The 24786-nt window shown below is 38.1% G+C and overlaps 3 protein-coding genes across 12 annotated transcripts in view; 2 read left to right on the top strand and 1 right to left on the bottom strand.

The window, feature by feature from the left end:
• Window positions 1–8497, bottom strand: part of IQCG (IQ motif containing G) — a 54308-nt gene extending 45811 nt beyond the window's left edge. For 2 of the 5 annotated variants that reach the window (XM_010834300.1, XM_010834303.1), the window contains exon 1: window positions 342–459. The gene's annotated coding sequence lies outside the window, so the exon portion shown is untranslated. Of the gene's footprint in view, window positions 1–341; window positions 460–7946; window positions 7993–8417 lie in introns of those variants that run through there. The other 3 variants (XM_010834301.1, XM_010834305.1, XM_010834302.1) reach the window with 3 other exon arrangements.
• On the top strand, window positions 691–4161 carry RPL35A (ribosomal protein L35a). Of its 2 annotated transcripts, none has more exons than XM_010834306.1 (5): window positions 691–749; window positions 1385–1429; window positions 1651–1803; window positions 2737–2881; window positions 4089–4161. In XM_010834306.1, the coding sequence occupies exons 2-5, from the start codon at window positions 1419–1421 to the stop codon at window positions 4110–4112; spliced, it is 333 nt and encodes a 110-aa protein (XP_010832608.1). In that variant the 5' UTR covers window positions 691–749; window positions 1385–1418; the 3' UTR covers window positions 4113–4161. The 2 variants fall into 2 exon arrangements, with proteins under 2 accessions (XP_010832608.1, XP_010832609.1); XM_010834307.1 differs by having other exon boundaries at window positions 720–794.
• Window positions 8498–8605: 108 nt separating the features above from the next.
• Window positions 8606–24786, top strand: part of LMLN (leishmanolysin-like (metallopeptidase M8 family)) — a 47623-nt gene continuing 31442 nt past the window's right edge. For 3 of the 5 annotated variants that reach the window (XM_010834299.1, XM_010834297.1, XM_010834295.1), the window contains exons 1-6: window positions 8611–8824; window positions 15903–15997; window positions 16430–16586; window positions 17637–17719; window positions 18187–18310; window positions 21645–21823. In XM_010834299.1, the coding sequence (XP_010832601.1) occupies window positions 8630–8824; window positions 15903–15997; window positions 16430–16586; window positions 17637–17719; window positions 18187–18310; window positions 21645–21823 (833 nt within the window). In that variant the 5' untranslated portion in view covers window positions 8611–8629. Of the gene's footprint in view, window positions 8825–9205; window positions 9303–15902; window positions 15998–16429; window positions 16587–17636; window positions 17720–18186; window positions 18311–21644; window positions 21824–24786 lie in introns of all 5 variants that reach the window. The other 2 variants (XM_010834298.1, XM_010834296.1) reach the window with 2 other exon arrangements.

Genomic DNA, 24786 nt, shown 5'->3' with positions numbered 1-24786 from the left:
GGAGGGCTTCCCAGGTGGCGCTGGTAGTAAAGAACACGCCGGCCAATCCAAGAGATGCGGATAAGCTCCTTGGGTGGGGAAGATCGCTTGGAGGAGAGCCTGGCAATCCACTCCAGTACTGTTGCCTAGAGAATCCCATGGGCAGAGGAGCCTGGTGGAGGACGGTGCAGAGTCGCAAATAGACACGACCGAGTACACATGCACGCAAAGGGGTAGGAAAGGTATAGAGAAGTAAGAGCTTTCTCCTCCTGCTTTCTTGCTCGCGGTCTTTCTCTTCCAGGCTAGGATCCGAGAGCTTCCGTTTGCCCTATTCCTAAGTGGTAAGTAAGAAGAAAAACTACCCCCTTGTTGGCGAATCAGTTCTAGGGTACTCGAAGCGTAGGTCGTCCTCCCCTCCGGCTTCACTTTGCCAACTACACCCCCGGATGCCGTCGGAACCAAGCTAAGGTGTTTCTATGGCAACGGACAGCTTCGGAGGACCTTTTCTTCTCTTTTAGCTGGCTACCATTTTGCCTCCCTGTGTTCCAAAATAATACATTTGCAGCTTACAAACATAAAAGGACTTAGGGAAAGAATTGTACAGATGATTTTGAACGTGGTTTATTTCAGTCAGAAGGCGATTTCTGAGGCTTAGTTTTTTGGCGGTCGCGGAAGTTACCTAAACGGGGGCGGGGCGGGGATGTGTTTACCCACAAGGCCACGCGGCGGGTCCTCGCTGGTCTCTTTCAGCCATCTTGGACCCTGTGAAGGTGTGTGGAGTTCCTGCAGCTGAGCTTTGGGGGCAAATAAGTGGGGTAGGCTCGGCTATATCTCTTGGACGAGGCACTGGTGTGACTCCGAGGCTCTATCAGCTAACGATTTCTGTGATTTCCAGCAACAGGGAGGACAGGATGGAGGAGATATGGGACTGATGGTGCTGGTCCCCTGGCCTCCGAGAATGGGTGCTCCGGTAACCCCAGTTGCTTCCGGGCCCTAGCGGAGTAAAATATAAAATAGATGCATTTTGTCTGGCAGCAGCGGCACCTTTAGGCAGGGTTCTTTGTCCACTTACTGCCACCTCAAACCTGTTTTTTGCATGTTTACTATGTCTTCCCTTAGCTTTTCTTTCCTGTTCAGTGTGTAAAGGGGTTCTCTGTGTTCTTCTCTGGCTTCTTGACCTTCGTTTTTTCGTAGTGATTGTAGGATAAATTTTCGTAAGACTTTATTTTGGTGTTTCTAGGAGTTATATCTTGTAGTGTAGAATCTTGCCACTTTAGTTTTTATCTTCATTTTGGCGTTTGCTTGCTTATCCAGCATTCTTTGAGTTTGGGGTGCTGTTCCACAGGAAGCTAGTAGGTGGGAAACGGGCATTGCAGGGTTTTAAACTGATTATTTTTGTTTTAAGGCCTGCTGGGAACGGGACTTCTAAAACGACAAATATGTCTGGAAGGTATGTGTTTTAAATATCATTGCTTTCTACTTAACAGTGTACTTGTTGTTTATTAGGCGTGATCATAAATGTAAGTCTAAGTCTGGTGGGGAAAAAAAAAATAGATGTTTGGTATAGGTAAATTTAGGTGGGGATCATCACAAGTCAAACCATACCTGTTGCTTGTTGAAGTTAAATGAGATCTTTTAACAGCTTAGAATTAACAATGTATTTTGTCTTAGGCTGTGGTCCAAGGCCATTTTTGCTGGCTATAAACGGGGTCTACGGAACCAAAGGGAACACACTGCTCTCCTGAAAATTGAAGGTGTATATGCTCGAGATGAAACTGAATTCTATTTAGGCAAGAGATGTGCTTATGTGTACAAAGCAAAGAAGTAAGTGTATAGTATTATACTCTGGACTTTTTACTAGATTTGTCTCATTTTAAGTTGGTAAAGTAATTGATACGGTTGTGGTTTTTACTTTGGGATTTTAAGCAACTTTAGGGTAGTGCTGGATGTAGATGTCTACTGCACTTAGAAAAATTACAGCTAATTGTTTGAAAGGAGGAGTCAGCTTCTTATGATTTTAAGGTTTTGTAGAGCATTTTTCATGTACCTTAATTCATTTTGTTGATCTCTTGTTGTATTTTTTATGGATGCTTAAAGATAGTCTCTCTCTAGAGTACTGGTTCTTAAACCCATTCCAACTCAGTTAAAACTTTTGGGATAGAGGCTGAGGGAGAGGTGGAAGAAATGGGTGGACTGTTGTTTTTTAACTGTTTTAAAAAAGATCTTTGGGGAATGCTTTCATCTCCTTCAGCCCCTTTTCCTGCTGCAACCAGAGAGATCCTTTGAGATTTTTAATTATAAGTCAGATCATTTATACTTCTGCTGAAACTCCAGCTGGTCCCCTCATATGGTTAAAAGCTGAAGTCATTAAGGAGCTTCTAAGACTTTATGCATTTAGGGCTCCCTGTGTTTTCTCTTAACCCAGCTAAGATTCATCTTGGTTATATATTTTTATTTTAACACAAGCTGTTCCCTTACTTCCAGTCTTTTTTCCAGCATTAGCTTTTTAGTAATGCCTTCCCTGGCTGTTTACAATTACAAACAAGTTTCTCTCCTCATACTCAGATTTTTTGTCCCCTATTTCATCTACCCCCTGCCTTCTCCACTATTACAGCTATTAGCATTTATTTCTCAAGTGAATTAAGTGGTTAACTGGGGTTGAGGGCCACTGATCTAGAAGTCATCTTGATTTTGCACCACACTATATTGGGTCTGTGGGTTCTCATGCCTTTTTTATTTTAATCGTCTTAAAATCAGCAACACAGTAACTCCTGGTGGAAAACCTAACAAAACCAGAGTAATCTGGGGAAAGATAACTCGAGCTCATGGAAACAGTGGCATGGTTCGTGCCAAATTCCGAAGCAACCTTCCTGCTAAGGCCATTGGACACAGAATTCGTGTGGTAAGTACATTGTTAACAGCATGGAACCTTGTGGAATCAAACTAAGCTCAAGGGGTTCGGCTTGGACCACTAAGGACTATTGTGATAATAAAATGTCACCAATAGTTCAGGCTGTAAAATTAGCGGCTACTGTGAAAATATATTATGGAACATTTTCTTGGCATTATGTGAAAAGCGAAGGCAAAGGGTTCAAATGGATTGAATTTGGTAATTGCTTAGGTAATTGCTAAAGCTGCCTGGAAGTGGTGGGGAATAGCATTTGACCTTTGAACAACACAGGGGTTAGGGGCTAGTAGGAAATCTACCTATAACTTTGCAGTTGCCATCTGCATCTGTGGATTCAGTCAACTGCAGATTGTGTAGTATGTATTTACTGAAAAAAATCTGTGTATAAGTGGACACGTGCAGTTCAAACTGGGATATTCAAGGGTCAGCTATTTAAACAGTTTTCTGGCATATGTATTAGGCTCTGAAGTAATTGCTAGAAAATGAAAATTCAGTATACCTTTTCCTGGCATAATTATTTTTTTTTGGACGTAATTCTTAATATCTCCCATCTCTTCATCATGACAGTCTTGAAATGGGTATTAAGGTTAACAGATGCTCACATCCCAAGGCTTCAGGCAAAGCCTTCAACTCCAGATTCTGTGGTTTTTCTAACAGGATGGCTCCTGTTTTCTTTAGTTAGGATGCATTTTTAATAGATATGGCTACATCTTTGGGGACACAGGGCACTACTGAACCCTGCTGAGCAGTTGAAATTTTTCATCAGAGCAGGTTTTTACTGTTAATGCATGTGAGTGAAGTCGCTTCGGTCCGAACGTGACCTCATGGACTGAAACCCTCCAGAGTCCTCTGTCCATGGGATTTCTCAGACAAGGATACTGGAGTGGGTTGCTGTGCCCTTCTCCAGGGTATCTTTCTGACTTGTCTCCTGCACTGGCAGACGGATTCTTTACCACACCACCACCTGGGAAGCCCCCGTATTGTTAGAGGAGGCAAAATTAAATGGACTCTGTGTTCCCAGTACTGATGCTTAGTCAGTGAATATTCAGAAACTGAAGGCTATAAACATTAGTTCCCTTCCCATGAGGATATGAGTCATTGGGTGCCTCTCAGATAGGTAATGGGATGAGAGGTGTATTTATGTTGTGGTATTCAGTAATTCTTGTATATAACATGTACCTTGTGTTCTTTTCCCCCCCAGATGCTGTACCCTTCGAGAATTTAAACTTCTTGAAAATAAAAGTGTGGATTTGTCCTGTTGTGCTTTTGTTAAATGGCTTACAAAATTCTTTGTCCTGAATACAGTTGCTAAGTCCTAAAATGGTGGTGGTTATCAGGCATATACAGAATACACAGGAGCCTAGAGAATATAGGACTATAGGAGGGTTTTGATGAGGATGGATGTATCTTGTATCTTAATACAAGACCTTAAATGGTAGGGGGAAGATTACAAGTGATTTTTAGTTGGAAACAGTGGAAGGGAGTATCTTGGAAGGTTTCTAGTGATGGCGCACTGGAACCTAGCCTATGGAAACATTTTTTAATTTGGCAGCACTGTGTGGCTTATGGGTTTTTTCTGTTCCCCAACCAGTGATCAAACCTAGGCCCTTGGCATTAAGAACCTTGTTTTGATCTAAAGTACCTTGTAATAGCATGCACTTGTTTGATATAGATTGGTTGGGAAACCTGGGGACTAAAAATGGTAGATGGGAGAAATTTGCGGAATATATTCATGGTATTTGGTGTCTTATTTGAACAAACATGGGTGAGAAATATTTGGGATTTGTGACTGGACAAAGCATTCCAGTATTTATATAACACTTGGTTGGGAATAACATGTAACTTGAAAGTGTCTCCAAAATGCCGTAAGTCTTAGAAAAAAAATCTTAGTAGAGGGTGGTCAGGATTGCCTGGACAGTGTTGCTTTCTTTCTTTGGCTCCATGTTTTAATATAGTAAAGTGCAGGACTGAAATATTTTGGCACGATATAATGGGAATTTGACAAACTGAGCCCCTTTTGACTTAAAATTGTATGTGGGCTTAGTTCAGTTCAGTCGCTCAGTCGTGTCCGACTCTTTGTGACCCCATGAATCGCAGCACGCCAGGCCTCCCTGTCCATCACCAACTCCCGGAGTTCACTCAGACTCACGTCCATCAAGTCGGTGATGCCATCCAGCCATCTCATCCTCTGTTGTCCCCTTCTCCTCCTGCCCCCAATTCCTCCCAGCATAACAGTCTTTTCCAGTGAGTCAACTCTTCACATGAGGTGGCCAAAGTACTGGAGTTTCAGCTTTAGCATCAGTCCTTCCAAAGAAATCCCAGGGCTGATCTCCTTCAGAATGGACTGGTTGGATCTCCTTGCAGTCAAGGGACTCAAAAGTCCTCCCAACACCACAGTTCAAAAGCATCAATTCTTCGGCGCTCAGCCTTCCTCACAGTCCAACTCTCACATCCATACATGACCACAGGAAAAATCATAGACTTGACTAGACGGACCTTTGTTGGCAAAGTGGTGTCTCTGCTTTTGAATATGCTATCTAGGTGGGCTTATCTAAGAGCTCTTAAAAATGAGTAGAACATAGCAGTTCTACATTTCACTTAGTTTAATGGTGGCCCTGAAGCCAAAAGAGTCAGGGAAATTGGGTATGTATGTGTACTGCCAGTCTTTGTTGTCTAGCAGCTGTCCAGCAGCAACTGTTGGGAGGCATGGCCATAAGGGAAACAATGTGGGTTGTAAGAAGCAGCAGTTTTGGAATCATTGAGCAACCATGCTGTCCTCACCCTTTAAAGGCCACCACATTTCAAATTTCTTAAGTAGGATCTTATGGAAATTGAACTTGGAAAGTTGGGTTAAGCCAAGAAGAGCAGATGAAATATCACTTGCCAAATTTGATGTGTAAGCAGAAGGCATTTGAGGAACCAATTAACTGGGTTATATAATGTGACTAAAACCTATTTGGAGTAATTGGGAAGTCTAGAAAACTACCAGATGCCAGGATATTAGTATTTAATTTTGTTTTTGACTGTGTCACCCATAGCATATGAGATCTTAGTTCTCCAACAAGGGGTCGAACCCACGCCCCCCCTGCAGTGGAGTCTTTCTTAATATGGGATGCTTCACCTATTTGTGTGTCATTCTTGTGTGGGGACCATGCTAATCTTGGTAGTATCCCAATTTTAGTTTGTATGCTTCCAAAGTGAGTGTGAAGCAGAGTCTTAACCACCGGACCACCAAGGATGTCCCAACAATATTCTCGTATTAGAGTGTCATTGAAGAGCTTGAGTGACAGGTGACAAAATTCATATTTTAGAAAGATCCCTGTGCAACCCGGCATAAATGAAGGGAAAACCAAGCAGGCTTTGCAGTCTTAACTAAGATATTTGCACACTGAAATAGACTAAACATTAACCAAATTTTAAAACCAATTGTGGAAAGGAGTCTTCAGAAGTAATGTTCTCAGCTTTGGTTGCTGAACAGGTAACTTTACACAAATTTGGGGGACCAGGAGATGGTTGGGAGGGGAGAGTTCATGAGTTCTAGAAAGCTGGAGAATGCCCACCTGTCAACATGTCTAGGAAAGCAGGTAGTTACTGGGGTCTGGATTAGGCGTACAGAAGAGAGGAAATCATCTCTGTTGTAGGAGTTCAGTGGATAGATCCAGGGATGATGGTAGAGTAATGAGGTGGTAGGCACTTGAAAAAGCAAGCTGAGTGTCTAGGATAACCAGAGTAAATGCAGTTGGAAGTAAGCCTTGCGCACAAATTCATGCACACTCAAACTGATGGAATGGTAGCACTTGTGAGAGCCTGTATTGGGCTTCATCTGCTCCCATAGAGAGGTTTGGTTTAGTGCAGACTCCTCAAGACAAAGTTACATTGGAGGAATTGCTTGTTTCACAGAAATGAACTAAAATGGCTAGCACCTTGTCCTTTAAACTGTTAAAACTGCCACTCCACAAGGGTGACGCTGCTGTTATCTCTAGGAACTTGATAACTGGTACCATTCTTTCTTTCTTCACAATCCGGAATTTGTGGTTTTGTGTAGAGCACATACTAAAAGTGATAAATTTGGTTTAAAATCCCAACTTCCTTTTGTTGTGGGATGATAGCCACATCTAATGCCTCTATTCTTGTGTAGGATTCCCCACCCATTTTTTTTTTTTTAGTACATAATCTTATCAAATGTATAAATTCTTGGGAATTTTTTTTAACCTACTACAGTTCCTAGTATAGTAATTTATAATATTCAATTCTTGAAGTGACTGTTAAAAGCTCAGTGCTTCCAGTTCCCAGTTTTTTGGTTTCTTTTGTGGGCCACAAGGAGACTAGTTTTTTATAGTTTCTCACAGCTTAGCTTTTAAGCTTTTAATAGCAAGGATCTACCAGGTTTCCTCCAGGGTTAAAAGTGTTAATTGCTCAGTTATGTCCAACTGTTTGCAACCCCATGGACTGTTACTCTCTGTCCATGCAGTTCTCCAGGCAAGCATACTGGAGTAGGTAAGCCATTCTCCAAGGGATCTTCCCTACTCAGGGATCAAACCCGGGTCTCCCGCATTGCATGCAAATTGTTTGCCATCTAAGCTACCGGGGTTAACGCATTTGCAACTCTTAACATTCATTGATTGTACAGAAAATGACTTTAGTTAAGAAGTGGGTTTGGGACCTCTGGCGGTCCAGTGATTAAATCCAATGCAGGGGGCAGGGTTTGATCCCTGGTCAGGAAACTTAAGATCCCACTTACTGTGAAAGTGAAAGTCGCTCAGTCGTGTCCGACTCTTTGCGACCCTATGGACTATACAGTCCATGGAATTCTCCAGGCCAGAATACTGGAGTGGGTAGCCTTTCCTTTCTCCAGGGGATCCTCCCAACCCACAGATCGAACTTAGGTCTCCCGCATTGCAGGCGGATTCTTTACCAGCTGAGCCACAAGGGGGAGGACAAAAAAATTTTAAGTGGATTTAACACGATATTATAAATCAACTACTTTCAACTTAAAAAAAGGTAGGTCCTAAAATCGGTGACTCAGGATAAGTAAAATTGAAAAGTACATTCCACTTACCTTTTAAACAGAGAGCTAAATTTTAAGACTTTGCATCTATTTATGTCTAAGCTCCTGGCACCTGCTGCTGCTGCTGCTAAGTCGCTTCAGTTGTGTCCGATTCTGTGCGACCCCACAGACCGCAGCCCACCAGGCTCTGCCATCCCTGGGATTCTCCAGGCAAGAACACTGGAGTGGGTTGCCATTTCCTTCTCCAATGCGTGAAAGTGAAAAGTGAAAGTGAAGTCGCTCAGTCGTGTCCGACTCGTAGCGACCCAATGGACTGCAGCCTACCAGGCTCCTCTGCCCATGGGATTTTCCAGGCAAGTTGCCATTGGAGTGGGTTGCCATTGCCTTCTCCGCCTGGCACCTAGTGGGTCCATATTTTTTCACTGGATAACTGAATTAAAAAGTAAAACTCCTTCAGTAAGGACACGCACTTATCACCATCTCATTACCATCAATACCGACTAATCTCACAGCGCAACTCACGTGGGCTGCTAGACCGGCTTCACGCGAATGAGACGCGATGATCGTGATGCGACTCTCGTCTTCCGCGTTGAACTTCTTACCGGTGACGCAAGCCAATCAAAAAGCAACTTTCAGCCGCCAAGTCCCTCCACCTGCCTGGAGAGGCGAGGGGCGGGGCTGGCGCTGGGCGCGGAGGCGTCACGTACTCCATGGTAACGACGCTCGGCCTGAAGATGGCGGCCGAGTCGGGTAGAAGAGCGGGCTCCTCGGATTCAGGCCTGGGCCCGAGCCGGTGGCACTGGAGCGGTCCTTTATGGGTCCGAGGCGTTTTACTTCTTTTGGGTGGGCTCCGGGCAAGCACCACATCTATTCCTGTCTCCTTGCGCAGTTCTCCTCCGTGTCGGCACCACGTCCCGTCTGACTCTGAGGTAGGGCGACGGAGGGGCCCTGTGAGGGTAAAGTAATATGGGAGGCAACGGTAGAGAGGATAGGGTTGGAACAGGGTGTACTAGGGGAGAAAGCGAGATTGGGCCAGAGACTGGACTCTGAGAGGGTTGGGACCAGCCATCAGCTCTCTTCTTGCACCCAGCAAAGTGGCTCAATTCGGCACTCGAAAAGAACATCATCACTTTCCCGTGCGGAGAGTTGTGCTTAGCAAGTTGTCCTAGAGCAGTGGTTTTCCAACTTGGGTGTACATCAGAATTACCTACTGTGCTGTGCTTAATCGCTCAGTCGTGTCCTAAGGACTTGTTAAAATTCAACTGGCCGCTCCATTCATTCCCTCCCGCTGCCCACTTCTGACTCATTAGATCTCGGATGGAGCCTCAGAATTTGCAGTTGAAGTTCCCAGATCGTTGATGATGCTTCTTGTCCAAGGACCTTACTTTGGAAACCACTGACCGAAAGGTTTGAAAAAGAAATGATTGGAGAGCTAGACAAAATCGTTGCAGAGATATTGGGGGTTCTCTGGAGACAAAATTCAGATTTATTTTTAAGTTACTTCATCACATTGCTTGCTTTAACCCTGTTCTCCTGCCCTGAAATACCTTTCTCCCTCCCATTGTATTTTTCTTCCTGTCTAAATTCTTTCATTCTTAGTTCCTTAATCGCAAAGCAGCCTGCTGAAACCACCCCAGCAGAATGTTCTTTTCATTTTACAATATGTCTTATCTGTACTCTTTTCTGGCACTTAACCGAGTCCCGCTATGTGGTGACAGCTTATTTTTCAGACATATCTTGCTTTTGTAGTTGAATTGTAATTTTCCTTGGTATATGAGGATTGTGTCTTGTACTTTATTTAGAGGAGGGCCACAGTAATCAGTATTCTTTGAGGAAAGGAGACACAGTACCTGGGGGCAGGGCTGCATGTTGTGATTGATTTTATATTAATATTTTGTCTTATTACTTTATCAAAAAAGATTAATTTGGAAATTTTCAGTTCAGCCCAGAAATCTAAATCTAAGAAAATTCATTTTTGTGATAATTTTCAAATTTTTCTGTATGCTGTTAAAATCATATATGCCAGAATTCTAAGTTTGGTGTTTGTGGCTATATTACAGCTTTTATCATGACACTGCATTCTGGCTGAATTGTTTTATTTATTCTTTAGTCTCTTAGCAACTTGTAAGTTTACAATACAGTATTGTAATCTGTAATCACTGTGTTGTACATTAGATCTCCAGGACTGACTTATCTACTAGTTGCAAATTTGTACCCTCAAACATCTCAGTTCTCCCACCTACCTAGTGAATTCTTTTTAAAATACATTCCCACAAAGCCCTGCATTTCTCTCTTTGAATTTAGATCAAGAGAAAGTAGTTCAAAGAACTGCAAAATCTCTGTACTTGAAGGAACCTTAATAGCTGTTTTCTTCTTGTGATTGTTGCCAGTGTACAAATCTCTTACTTATATTTGAACATTTCCACAAATAGGGAAATTGTCTCCAGAGGCAGTCCCTTTGCTTTTTGGAGAGATCATTGTTCTTTTTATAGAACTGAAAACGGACTTCTCAGGCAGTACAGTACTAAGAGTGCTAAGAGTTTCCACTGCAGGGGACACATGTTCAATCCCTAGCAGAGAACTAAGATTCCACATGCTGTGCGGTGTGGCAAAATAAAATAAAGGTACACAGCTTGAAAACTCCTCCTGAAACTTCCCTCTATTCTTATTTATGGCTCTTGGCTGAACAAACTAAATAGTGATGGTGCTTTGGATATTAAAAGCAAGCTATTAAATTCTTGAGAATTCTCATTCCTAATAAATTTTCCTGTTTCTTCATAGAGTATGTTGTAACAAGTCCTCATAGCCATTCTCTTTGCTTTAATTTGGACACAAAGAATAGGCAAGTGCTAGTCATTGTAACAGTAGAGACTGCACCTCTGATAATTGCAACAGTAAATTACAGTAACTTTATATTGGTAATGATGGGGAACTACAAAACATTTGACTCATATAACTTGTTCTCAACTGAAAACTTTTAAGTTTTGGTTTAATTTTTTATTGCATAAATTAAAACAAAACCAGAATAGTATAATGAACTCCCATGATCCTTCACCCAGCTTCAACACTTACCACTGCTCTCTTATTCTGTTTCATATACTTCTGTCCATTCTCTATCCACCCATTGTTATTGTTACCTTTACAGGTTTTTTTTGTTTTCCCATAAAATTTATATATACTAAAATGTAGCAAATGCAAACATTTACATTCATGTAAAACCAACAACCTATCACAATACAGAATAGAACATTTTCAAGTCTCCAGAAAATTTTCTCCTGTTCTGTGCCAGTCTCTCCCATCTCTTTTCTTTTTTTTTATTTTTTTCATATTAGATTTAGATTTTACAGCAAATTAGTTTTGCTTGTTCTAGAATTCAGCTTAAATAAATGGAATTATATAATGTATAATATAGTAGATCACATTGAATTTTCCAATAGTAAATCAACCTTGTATTTTTGGTATAGATTTTAATTGGGTATGATATATTATCCTTTTTAATACACTTCTGAATTCAGTTTCCTCATAGATTAAGGATTTTTATATGTTTATATGTTTATATTTTTATATGTTTATAAGTGATGTTGGTTTATAGTTTCCTTTTCAGTGAAATTTTTATTAGCTTTTGGTATCAGAATTATGCTGACTGTACAAAATGAGTTGGAAAGTTCTATTATATATTTTCTAAAAGAGTTTGTAGAAAATATCTTCCTTAATATCTTCCCTGCCCTTCACTATCTCCCGGAGTCTGCTCAAACTTATGTCCATTGAGTCAGTGATGCCATCCATAACTGAAACTATCAGGGCCTACAGTTTTCTTTATGAAAAGTTGTTTGTTTGTTTTTTAACACTTTCATTGAGCTATAATTTATATACCATAAAATTCACCCACTTAAGTATCCAAATAAGTGATTTTTAATAAATTTACAGAGTTATAGAACTATCACCACAGTCCAGTTTTAGAGTTTTTTCATCAACCTGGAAAGAACCCTTGTGCCCATTTACAGAAAACTCATGTTTTCACTTCTGGCCCCAAGAAACCACTTGGTAGGAACAGATAAATTCAGTTTCTCTGATACACGTCTATTCATAGTATCTGTTTGATCTTGTGTCAGTCTTGGTAACATGTGTTTTTTGAGGACTTTATTTCATCTGAATTGTTACACTTACTGACATAAAGTTGTTCATAATATATTTATCCTTTTGATGTCTATAGAATCTGAGTGATATCCGCACTTTCATTTCCAATGTGGTAATTTGTGTTTATTTTATTCTAGTCCATTCTTTCTAGGAGCTTATTAATCTTATTAATAATTTTAAATAGCCAACCATAAGCTTTGGTAATTTTCTTTAATCATTGTTTTCTATTTCATTGTTTTCTGTTTTGTTATTTCTCCTTTCTCCTTATCGTGGATTTACTTTGCTCATATTGTTAGGGGGAGACTTACATCATTGTTTTTGAGCTCTTTTTTCTTTCCTACTATAAACATTTAAAGATCTGTATTTCTCTCAGTACAAATTTAGCTACACTTCACAAATTTTGACACATTGTATTTTAATTGTCACTTAGTTCAGATGCTTTTATTTTCCCAAGTAATTTTATCTTTGATCCATGGGTTATTAAAAATGTTTAAAATATAATTTCTAAATATTTGGTCCTTTTCTAGATAGCTTGTGGTTATTAATTTCTAATTTAGAGAATATCTTCTGTAAGATTTCAGTTCTTTGAAATTGTTTTACATATATTTCAGCATATGCTCTGTCCCACTAAGCTTTTCTGTGTAATAGTAAAGAGTATACTATAGGTACTGAGTGTAGTTTTCTGTACACATCAATAAGGTAAGGTAACTGATGGTACACTTCAGATTTCTATATTTTTTATACAAGTTTAAGGGTCGTATTCCATTTACAGTTATTATAAAATATTAGCTATAGATTTCTATGTTCTTAAAATTTTTTGTCTAATTGATAGGATCTTAAAATTTTCTATGATTATAAATGTTTTTCTTTTTCTTCCTTTAGTTCTGTCAGTTTTTGCTTCATGGATTTTGAATCTATTGCTAGGTACATTCACACTGGAGAATCCCATGGAGGGAGGATCGTGGTAGGCTGCAGTTCCTGGGGTCACAAAGAGTCAGACAGTACTAAGTGACTTCACTTTCACTTTCAATCCTTTATTATTATAAAACATTCTTTATTATTGGTAATACTCTCTACCTTTGTCTGCTTTGCTGATATTAGTCTAGCCATTCCAGCTTGCTTATGATTAGAATTTTATATCTCACCTATCTATGAGATGTAAAAGTTTATCTTTTATCTCACTAGAGATAAACTTCAGTATTGAACATCTTTCTTTTAGTGCTTTAACTATTTGTTTCATTGTCTTCTCATCTTTATTTTTTTAATTAAATACTTTATTTAAAAAAATAAAAACAGGTTTAGACTCACTGCAAAATTGTGAAGAAGGTACAGAGATTTCCCAAGTACTGTATTCCTCTTGACATGCATAGACTCCCCTATCACCAACATCCCTAATCAGAGTGGTACTTTTGTTGTAACTGATGAAACTACACTGACACATCATAAGCACCCAGAGTCCGTATTAGAATTTACTATTGGTGTTGTACATTCCATGGGTTTGGACAAATGCATAATGACACATAGCCATCATTACAGTATCATACATGGTAGTTCCACTGCTTTCAAAATCCTGTGTGCTCTGCTTATTCCTCTGCCATCTTTCTATCTCTGGCAAACACCAATCTTTGTACTGTGTCCATAGTTTTCCCTTTTCCAAAATGTCATCTGGTTGGAATCATGTAGTATGTAGCCTTTTCAGATTGACTTCTTTCACTCTGTTGATGTTCCGTCTCCCAGTCATATCTGACTCTTTGTGACTGTGTGGACAGCAGCGCACCAGCCTTCCCTGTCCATCATCTCCCAGAGCTTGCTCAAACTCATGTCCGTTGAGTCAGTGATATGCATTTAAGTTTGCTTCATGTCTTCTCATGGCTTAATAGCTCATCCTTTTAACTCTGAATACTATTTCATTGTCTGGATATACCACTGTTTATTTATCCATTTACCTATTGAAAAGCATCTTGGCTGCTTCTGAGTTGTAGCAATTATGAATAAAACTGCTATAAAGATCCATGAACAGGCTTTTGTGTGAATTTACATTTTTAACTCATCTGTGTAAATGCCAAGGAGCATGACTGCTGAGTGGTTATGGCAAGAAGTATGTTTAGTTTTGTAAGAAACTGCCAAAACTGTCTTCCAGAATAGCTGTACATGTTACATTCCCACCAGTAATTAATGAGAATTCCTATTGCTCTACATCCTTGGCAGCATTTGGTATAGTATATGTTCCAGATTTTGGCCATTCTAATAGCTATATAGAGATATCTCATTGTTTTAATTTGTGTTTTCCTGATGCTGGGAGGGATTGGGGGCAGGAGGAGAAGGGGACGACAGAGGATGAGATGGCTGGATGGCATCACCGACTCGATGGACGTGAGTCTGAGTGAACTCCGGGAGTTGGTGATGGACAGGGAGGCCTGGTGTGCTGCGATTCATGGGGTCACAAAGAGTCGGACACAACTGAGTGACTGAACTGAACTTAACTGAATGATATGTAATGTGAAACATCTTTTTGTATATTTATTTGCCATCTGCATACCTTCTTTGGTGAGGTGTGTGTTAAGGTTTTTGGCCCGTGTTTTACTTGAGTTGTTCATTTTCTTATTGTTGAGTTTTAAGAGCTCTTTGTATATTTTGGATAATAGTCCTTTATCCAATGTGTCCTTTGCAAATATATTCTCCCAGTGTGTGGCTTGTCTTCTTTTCTTAATGTTAACTTTCATTGAGCGAAGTATTTATTATTAATAAAGTTGAAATTATCAATTATTTCATTCATGGATTATGTCTTTAGTTTTGTATCTAAAAAGTCATCACTAGGCACTTCCCTGATGGTCTAGTGGGGGCCAGTGCAGAGGGCCTCAGGTTGGTCCCTGGTCAGAGAACTAGATCCCAAGTGCCACAACTAAAAGTTTGCATGCTGCAATTAAAAAATAATAAATAGGGACTTCCCTGGTCCAGTGGTTAAAAGTCCACCTTCCAATGCAGGGCATGTGGCTTTGAGCCCTGGTGAGGGAACTAAGATCGCACATGCTGTAGGGCAACTAAGCCTGCGAGCTGCAGCTACAGAGCCCGTGCACTCTGGAGCTCGTGCCTTAACGGAGGATCCCGTGTGCCGCTACGAAGACTTGACACAGCCAAAAATAAACAATAAATAAGTATTAAAAAGTAAACAAAAAAGTCATCACTATACCCATGAATATCTAGTTTTTCTCCTATAGTGTCTTCTCTAAGAGTTTTATAGTTTTGTATTTTATATTTTACATTGAGATTTATAACCCATTTTGAGTTAATTTTTATAAAAGATGTGGGCTCTGACTCTAGAGTCACTTTTTTCCATATGAATATCCAGTTGTCCCAACACCATTTGTTGAAAAGACATTGTTTGATTTTCTTGCCTTTTTCCTTTGTCAGAGATCAGGTGAATGTATCTATGTAGGTCTATTTCTGGGCTCTCTATTCTGTTTCATTGACTTATTTGTTTCTCCTTTTGCCAGTACCACACTCTCTTGATGCTGTAACTTTATAGTAAATCTTGAAGTCAAGTGGTGTCATTCCTTCAACTTTGTTTTTTTCTTCAACATTTTGTTGGCTATTCTGGGTCTTTTGCCATCTATATAAACTTTGGAATTAGTTTGTTGATATTCACAACGTAACTTGCTGAAATTTTTATTGGGATTGGCATAGGTGAAACTGGAAAGAACTGACATCTTGGTAGTACTGAGTTTTTGTATCTGTGAGCATGAACTATCTCTTGATTTATTTAGTTCTTTTTTTTTTTCTGAGTATTACATTTAAAATTTAGTTTGTTAATTTTGAGTCCTTAAGTAGCTAATCTATATATATTTTTTCAAATCTATTCCTTTTTCTCAGGTCATAAATAAGGTCCATCTTAAAAATCATGTTGTAAAGAGAGATGTTAATGAACATTTAAGAATTAAGATTATCTACGATAAAAGTATTGAAGAGTAAGTACACCATTATTCTGTCATCTTTTTTATTAAGAATCAAACTATTGAAGATACTTTCATTTGTTACCTGGAGTTCCGTAAATGGAATTAAACTAAATATGCTTTTTAATTTAGAAAGATGAAGGCCATGAGATATGATTTAAACCTATGCATCTTGAATAATTTAAACAGAACCAGCGTATATCTCCGTGGATGTGGTCAATAAGAGACCTGGCCACAATAAGTACTTGAAGGAAAAATAAGAGGAAATACCAATGTATACAATAATAAGAACATGTGCAAAATTATTAACCAGAGAGATGATATAGCCTGATTTTTAAAGAAAGAGAGGTTCAGAAAAGAGATAAATTATGAATCTGTAGTAGTTTATGAAGAGCTGTTGGGAGTAGTTGATGTCTTTCTCTATCTTTAACTTCCCAAATGAACAAGACTGTATTTGATCAACTCTAAAATGCTCGCTGAGATCTGGGGCTCCTGCCAGATATATTCTGAACAAATGAGACGATGGTTTGCCCTCAGCATGGCAATCTTTATGTTTTATGTCATCATTTTCAGGTTGCTCCCTGAGAAAAGACACCTTGTAAAGGTATGTAATAAATACTCATGACTTGAACACTTAAAATCGTGCGTTTTATTATATGTTAATTTTACTTCAATAATGAAAAATATATACATGACTACTTTGTGAATGACTAAATAAAAGATGTTGGTAAATGTATTTCTCATTTTCACAAACATGTTGTTGTGATGTACTCACTAAAACTTTGTTCATATTTGATATTAAGTTTTCTCATTTTATGATGTGATATTAAGTCATTCTTATTTCTTTTACTTGTCCTCTTAGGTTTTAGGGGAGCAGAGCATGCTTAGGATAGGATGGAAAAGATGACTTTTTAAAAATATCAAAAACAGTTTTCTTGGTGTAAATGCTCATTGTCCTGAAGAATAATTGGCCAGATAGTATGAAATGCCAAGGTTGTTTATAAAGGTGCTAGCCTCATACGCTTTTTAACTATTACAGAGGCATGCGCTCACACACACACACACACACACACACTAAGCCAGCTCATTATGGGCAACAGAAATTGGTGAAGTTAAAGTAGATCTTCTACATATAAGATTTTCTTAACATGAACTACATTAGTGTTGGAGTCATCTAAAGCAGTCTCAAATTTAAAGTAAGTTAGAGTGCTCGCTTCGGCAGCACATATACTAAAATTGGAACGATACAGAGAAGATTAGCATGGCCCCTGCGCAAGGATGACACGCAAATTCGTAAAGCGTTCCATATTTTTCAAAATAAACTTATTGGAGAATCTTTAAAAAAAAAAATAAAGTAAGTTAGATTAATAGTTGTGATTTATGTTTTATAATATTCTATTTAAATAGAATAGGGTACGGGAGGAACTTTCTGGTGCTTTTTCCTCCAAAACTAGAAGGTGAAGAAATTCCTTTGCTCCTACGCTCACTCTCTCCCCTACCCCTAGCCACACAACCTTTGACTAAATATTGTATTTGAGTTACAAGGCTTTTTCCTTCTTCCCCTTTAGTCATTAATACCCTGTGCTTGCTTGTTTTAAATATGGTTTATCTCTTAGTTAATTCTGACTGTTTTTTTATTTCAACTTTTATTTAGAACAAACTTTTCCCACAAGCTGTTTCTTATTTAGAGAAGACTTTCCAGGTTCGTAGACCTGCGGGCACTATATTACTTAGTAGGTATGTCACATTTCACACAGCTCATTTTCTTCAATTGTTTAGCAGTCTGCCCTCTTCATTCTGTCAGTATGGCAAATTTTGAAATTTATACTGGGAGTATTTTATTATGTTGGTTCTTAGAGACCAAACCGTAAGATATAGCATGTTGGGTAGTCATTCTGTCCCTGATTTTCCATTATGACAGGACCCACTGGGTCTTTTCTTTGGGTGTAGTTGTACCCTTTTCCTCTCCCCTTCCTTCCTCCTTTATGTGTACAATATAGGCTTTTGAAGTGTTTGAAAACCCACATTAGGAGGATTTCCCATGGAACCAAAATTGTTTCTGAGACTACTTTTCTAATTAAAATAGTAGCTATTAATGAACTAAATATAGCAACTACTAGTTTTTTACAGTGTTTTTAACTGCTGTGAACTAATCTTGTTTTTTGTTTTTTGTAATTAAACTTTAATGTAAAAATGAACTGAAGACAATGTGCAACGAACCAATACCAATACCTACGGAAGGAAAATGATCACCATAGATGCTGTACTGAGGAATGTGCAGAGCATACAAAATGTGGTCCCATTATAGTGCCTGAGGAGCACCTCCAGGTAGTTCACCCTGCTCTTTGCAACATTTTTATTCTTTAGGATAAACTTAGAACAGATTTTCAATTGTGATTGTTCCCAGAAGTTTTTACAGTTTTACAGTTCAAAAGCTTCATTCTCTATCGAAAGTAATCACAATTGGGTGTGCTGATTTTATTCTTTCATTGGTTTTCAAATGAATTTAGTTATTTCTTTTCTTTTTTCAGTTTATCTCTGGGGTTGCTGAATCATTTCTGCTTAGAACTTTATCTTTGCTCTCCAAAACATCTTTTAGCAGCTGTATACCTCAGTATTTTTAAAGGGCAATTTAACCTTATCTCTTCAAATAAAAGTAAGGTTCAACCCGTCATGGAAATGTATTCTATAAAAATACTTACAACTATATAATATATGTTCAAGGGTATTCTTTGCAAAACTATAAATATACCTATACTAGTTATGTTATGGCATAACCACATAATGGAATATTATACAGCTGTTAAAGAATGAAATCAATCTTTATATAAATAAATTGTAGCAAACATTAAATTTAGAATGGATAAACAACAGGGTCCTACTGTATAGCACAGGGAACTATATTCAATATCCTGTGATAAACTGTAATGGAAAAGAATGTAAAAAAAGAATGTGTATTGTGTGTATAGCTGAATTACTTTGTATAGCAGATTTGCACAACATTGTAAATCAACTATACTTCAGTAAAAAATTTTTTAAAGGTAAATCAGTGTGGGCAGTTAGCCTGTTTTATTTAAAAATTAAAAGTTATCAATTTTTCACCCTTGGTCTTCCCTTGTGGCTCAGCTCTTAAAGAATCCACCTTCAATGAGGGAGACCTGGGTTTGATTCCTATGTTAGGAAGATCCCCTGGAGAAGGGAAAGGTTACCCACTCTCGTGTTCTGACCTGGAGAGTCCATGGGGTCTCAAAGAGTCAGACACAACTGAGTGACTTTAGCTTATGGGTTTCCCTGATAGCTCAGCTGGTTAAGAATCCGCCTGCAATGCAAGAGACTCCAGTTTGATTCCTGGGTTGGGAAGATCTTCAGGAGAAGAGATAGGCTACCCACTCCAGTATTCTTGGGCTTCCCTTGTGGCTCAGCTAGTATACAATCCACCTGCAATGTGGGAGACCTGGGTTCAGTCCCTGGGTTGGGAAGATCTCCTGGAGAAGGGAATTCTCCTGGAGAATACATGGACTATACAGTCCATGGGGTCACAGAGAGACACGACCAAGTGACTTTCACTTTGACTTTTCACTTTCACCTTTCAATAAAGCTGAAATAAAAGCATAAGTAATAAAAATAAGTATATACACCCATATAAAAAGTTATAAAGTAATTGGAAATATACATATATTAAAAATCTGGAGACATTAAAATTTTAATGATTTTCATTGAGTTGGATTGTGGGAGACTTTTATTTGGTAAGTTATATGTTTTTGTAACTTTCCAATTTTTCATATTAAGCATATATTATTTGTATTAGAAAAAATAGAAAAACTTAAATGCATAAACCAGAAAACCAATTTATACATACTTTTTGAAAAATATGATTATTGCTTTAGATGTCTTTCTTTATTTAACTATGTTCTCTCATTACTTGTAGAAAATAAATATGTTATTGAACATTGATTTTATAAGCAAAATCAAGCATATGGTTGAAGTGTACTTCGTAATTTTTTCTTGAGGTATCTGAAGCTCACCAAAGGCTTTTCGAACCCTATAGTGGCACAAATTCAGCTAACTTACTCAGCTTCCATTTCTTTTATCAAATTCCTCAAGAGCATAAAGGGTTTTAGGGACATGTTTCAAAATTAAAACAACTTGTTAATTACATATTTATCTTTTGTCCTAAGACATTTAGAGACATTTCCTAGACATTTTAAAGCACATTTCTTTTTTCCTATTTTTGTTTATTTTAAATTATTTTGTCGTTTCAAATTCTGTATTATCTTTTTTGGGGGGGGTGGTTCCTAAACGTTTTTTTTAAGAAATGAAAGATCATGGAAAAGAATGCTGTTAAATCACAGCTTTTCGTAACACCAACTATTAGCAGATTAAAGTAATTGAATTTTAAAATTATAAATACGTGTGTTAGAGAAGCAACAGTAAGCAGAAGTGAGAATTTCTGTTTTTTCTCTCTCTACAAACATCACTTATGTATTAAAAAAAAGCCAACATTTACTGATTTTCCTATTTATAATTTGGAGATTATGGTTATTTAGGAACTTTGATAGAAATTCTCTAAAAAGCAGGTGTTAAATGGGCAAAGTTTGCTTAGAAAACTAGAAATAAGGGTAGTAATATAAAGATGACTTTAACTTTTTACCTTATATACTTTTGTATTATCTGAATTTTTAATAAGATACATGAATTACTTTATAATAGGAATGTATTTCCACTGGATGAAGATTTTTATTAATTAATTTTGAAATAACCACAGATTCACAGAAAATTGCTAAAAAATATATTTATAAGAAGGTTCCTTGTAATTTTCACCTAGTTTCAGGGTTTAGTAAAACCTTTTTATTTCTCTTTTTGTATCCTGGTGGGATGCCCTTTCAGAGAAGGCGATGGCACCCCGCTCCAGTACTCTTGCCTGGAACATCCCATGGACGGAGGAGCCTGGTGGGCTGCAGTCCATGGGGTTGCTAAGAGTTGGACATGACTGAGCAACTTCACTTCCACTTTTCACTTTCATGCATTGGAGAAGGAAATGGCAACCCACTCCAGTGTTCTTGCCTGGAGAATCCCAGGAACGGGGGAGCCTGTTGGGCTGCCGTCTATGGGGTCGCACAGAGTCGGACACGACTGAAGCGACTTAGCAGCAGCAGCAGGGATGCCCTTTATAAATAGAAGTTGTTTGTTTTAATTCATATTATACATTTATGGTCATTGTATATAAAGTAGAAATTTTAATAAATCTAAAATTAGAGATAGGAACTGAGTAGAGAGAGGTATGAATGTGTGCATGCTTGTGTACCCAGTCGCTTCAGTCATGTCTGATTCTGTGACCCTATGGACTATAGCCTGCAAGGCTCGTCTGTCCATGGGATTCTCCAGGCAAGAATACTGGAGTGGGTTGCCGTGCCCTACTCCAGGGGATCTTCTGAACCCAGGGATTAAACCTGTGTCTCTTACATCTCCTGCATTGGCAGGCAGGTTCTTTATCACTAGTGCCACCTGGGAAGCCCCAGAGGGAGATATGGATTTTGATAAAAATGGAAGAATTAATAAAAATTAAATCATACATATTTAAAGTCTGGATTCACTGTAAGTAAAAGCCCTTATAGTTAACCTTATCTCTGGTCTGATTTTCTGTTGTCCCCTGTGGGCATAGCAATGCAGAGTCTGTTGTGGTGGTAAGTGGCCCTGTGGAGCAGTGGGTGTGCCAGACCAAGAGGGAGTCCGGGATGCAGACTTTGTTCTTTATGTTGGTGCTCTGGCCACTGAGAGGTGTAGCCATGAAAACATCATCTCTTATGCAGCCTATTGTCAGCAGGAAGCAAAAATGGACAGGTAAGCTTCCCCCCCGAGACTTATTCCCAAGATCTAATATAAGAACTCTCAGGGTGGGCACAATATTGTAAAGTAACTAGCCTCCAATTAAGAAAAAAAAACTCCCAGGGTGTGGAGGGAGGTGGGTGGTGGTTAGGATGGGGAGACACATGTGCACCTGTGATCGATTCATATTGACGTATGGCAAAAACCAGGACAATATTGTAATTATCCTCCAATTAAAGTAAATAAATTTAAAAGAACTCTCAAAGCATGTTCTGAGTGTTTAGAGTACAGGGAGTTTGCATTTGCCAGATTACCCACCTCCAGTAGTAAGAAACAGCATAGTGCTTGGATGCAGGTATAGTGGGGAAATCAAGTTATAGGACTGTTATGCATATGGTAATATGAATAAAGAAAAAATCTACTGTCAATAGAATTTTCTTTGGAAGTGATGAATACCTCTCTAAGGAAACAGTTTGAACTTTAATTTTAGCACTTCTGTGCTAAACTTTAAGATGCTGAAAATAACTATTCACCTAATTTTCATATCACTTGATATGTCCTTCACTTAGTTATTTCTTAAAAATTTAGAATCCTCCTTTTTATTTATAAAATATTTCAAAAATTTTTTTCTCAGTGAAGTAGTCTTGAAATAAAGTTGTTATGTATACAGAGGATTGCCTGTCACACACCAGACAAATCAATTAAAGGCAGTAGGAACTGACATGTCTCGATATAGATTGTGTGACATTCTCAGATCTAAGAGAGTTAATGTGACTTGTTCATTGTTTGTAAGGACCATTGGTGAGTTCCTGAACATTCATCTACCAGTCAAAATACTAACTGACTTTAAAGAGCTATTTTACTTCTATCAATATCTAATTAATTTAAGGGGAAAAAGTGAAATTATTAGTAGAATCAAGTAGACAGTACAAATGAAACACTAATATATGCTTCAGAGTAATACTGTCAGTACTGAGGTCAAAATCAACATCATTGATTATGAAAGCAGTCTGTTAGCGTGATACCGTATACTTGTTGATCCATGAACTAAACTCAAAAATCTTTAGCTTCTGAATGCTGAGAATGCTTTAAGTGAAATATTTAATATATTACTGAAGAAGAAAGTACTAGGTGGTTTTGCAGATGTATATGTATTGTTTAGTATTCTTAGAAAAGAATATATGTATTTAGTAGAATGTTCAATTTTTTCCTGAGAAGCTATCATTAAATTTATGATATTTTATAATTAATAGTATCTCAATATCAAGCAAATATGGTATTTGAAGTGCTAAATGAATAAGCTACTTAATAAAATGAGACACATCTCAAAGTAGATGTCTTTGAGAAATATACCTTCATAATAGCAATGTTGCAAAATCATGGTTCTTTATCTTAATTTGACCTAAGCCATATGGATTGTGCATACACCCATACACAATTTCATTTTTAATATACTGTTGAGTATCAAACATTGTAGAACAGTGTACATAATATGATTTCATATTTGCTTTAAAAAGCTGCTTATGGATTTGAACATGCTAAGGTAAAAGTCGAAAATAATTAGGATTACCAGCTATGCTAATTTTCTCAGGAATACCCTTGTGTTAGACCTAAAAGCCCCATAACCTAGGAAATCCCTCAGTTCTGGGCAAACTGGGATTGAAGGTCACTCTAAAAATAAAACATCCCTTTTGTTAATAGCAGTTACTTGTGATAGTGGACTTTAGTGGTGGTAGGTTGTAAAATAAGGAATTTTCACTTAATTCTTCATACATTTCTATAATTTGGATATATAACTCTTTCCAGTGAGCTTTTATTACTTTTCGTAAACAAAAGACATGTTAAAGTGAACTTTAAAAACACAAAAGTGAACTTCATGTGTTAGGAACAGAATGGGTTCCCTGTGGAAGTAGGGAGAGGGATATAAAATCCCATGTTGAGATGGGTCTAGATTAGTTCTTCTCTTTTTAGCACCTGATAATACTGAAAGTACTGAAAGTATTTAATTGTCTTTTAGGGAGAGAATCCAGCATAGGAGTTATCACATAGATGAGAATCCCATAGCCCAGAGATTTGTTTCACTTTCAAAGCCCTGCGGTTATGTTTCCTTAAGGCACTTGAACATTGGCTCACTTTAGGTAGGAATGACTAGCTGAAAGCCCTGCGGTTATGTTTCCTTAAGGCACTTGAACATTGGCTCACTTTAGGTAGGAATGACTAGCTGAAGGAATAAATGTTCCTTGTGTCAGTGAATCTGAAGCTACTCATGTTGTCTTCTCATACCTGGGGAAGATTCTGGTTTCTTAGAAGAATGTTGACATTAAAAGAGAGCAATATCTTAAGTTGGTGTTTTTGAATCTTTTATGATAGAAGCGGCACTTTCCTTCAAAACTGCTATATTGCATTAATTCATTCCATAAATATTTGAGTGCTTAATACGTTGCCAGCAGACTAGGTGAACAAAACAGGCACATGTACCTGCCTCGTGGAATTTACAGATTACAGCGGGAGTCAGGTACTAGTTAAATACAGTTAGAAAGAGACATGTGACTTCAAATATGATAAATACTTTGTAGAAAAAGGGTGCTGCGAGATAAAAGAGAACAAAAGGAGGCAAACATAATGTAGATGAACTGGACAAAGAAGCCCTCTTTGAAGAAGTGAAACTTGAGATATAAGCTGACAGTTATCAGTATCAGCCACATAAAGAGCTGGATAAGAGCTTATGTTAGGAAAAAGCTGTTGTGTTGAGGATGAGAGCTTCAGGAGATGCACTGTAGGGAGAAGAACACAGGGCTGTTTTATTCTAAATGCTTAAGAAGTCCCTGAGGGTTTGAGCCTGACAGAGACATTTATTTTATATTTTAGAGGTCACCATGGCAACATTTCGGTGAGTAACTTATAGTCATAATTTTCTAAGTGTAAATCTGTTGTTTTCAAGTATGAAAAAAGTGCATTGTATGTTTGTTTTCGTTTTT

The sequence above is a fragment of the Bison bison genome, unplaced genomic scaffold, assembly GCF_000754665.1.
Source record: "Bison bison bison isolate TAMUID 2011002044 unplaced genomic scaffold, Bison_UMD1.0 scf7180017864032, whole genome shotgun sequence".
Lineage (NCBI taxonomy): Eukaryota > Metazoa > Chordata > Mammalia > Artiodactyla > Bovidae > Bison > Bison bison.
The sequence above is the reverse complement of the archived record's forward strand: the minus strand, read 5'-3'. Positions and strand labels throughout refer to the sequence as shown.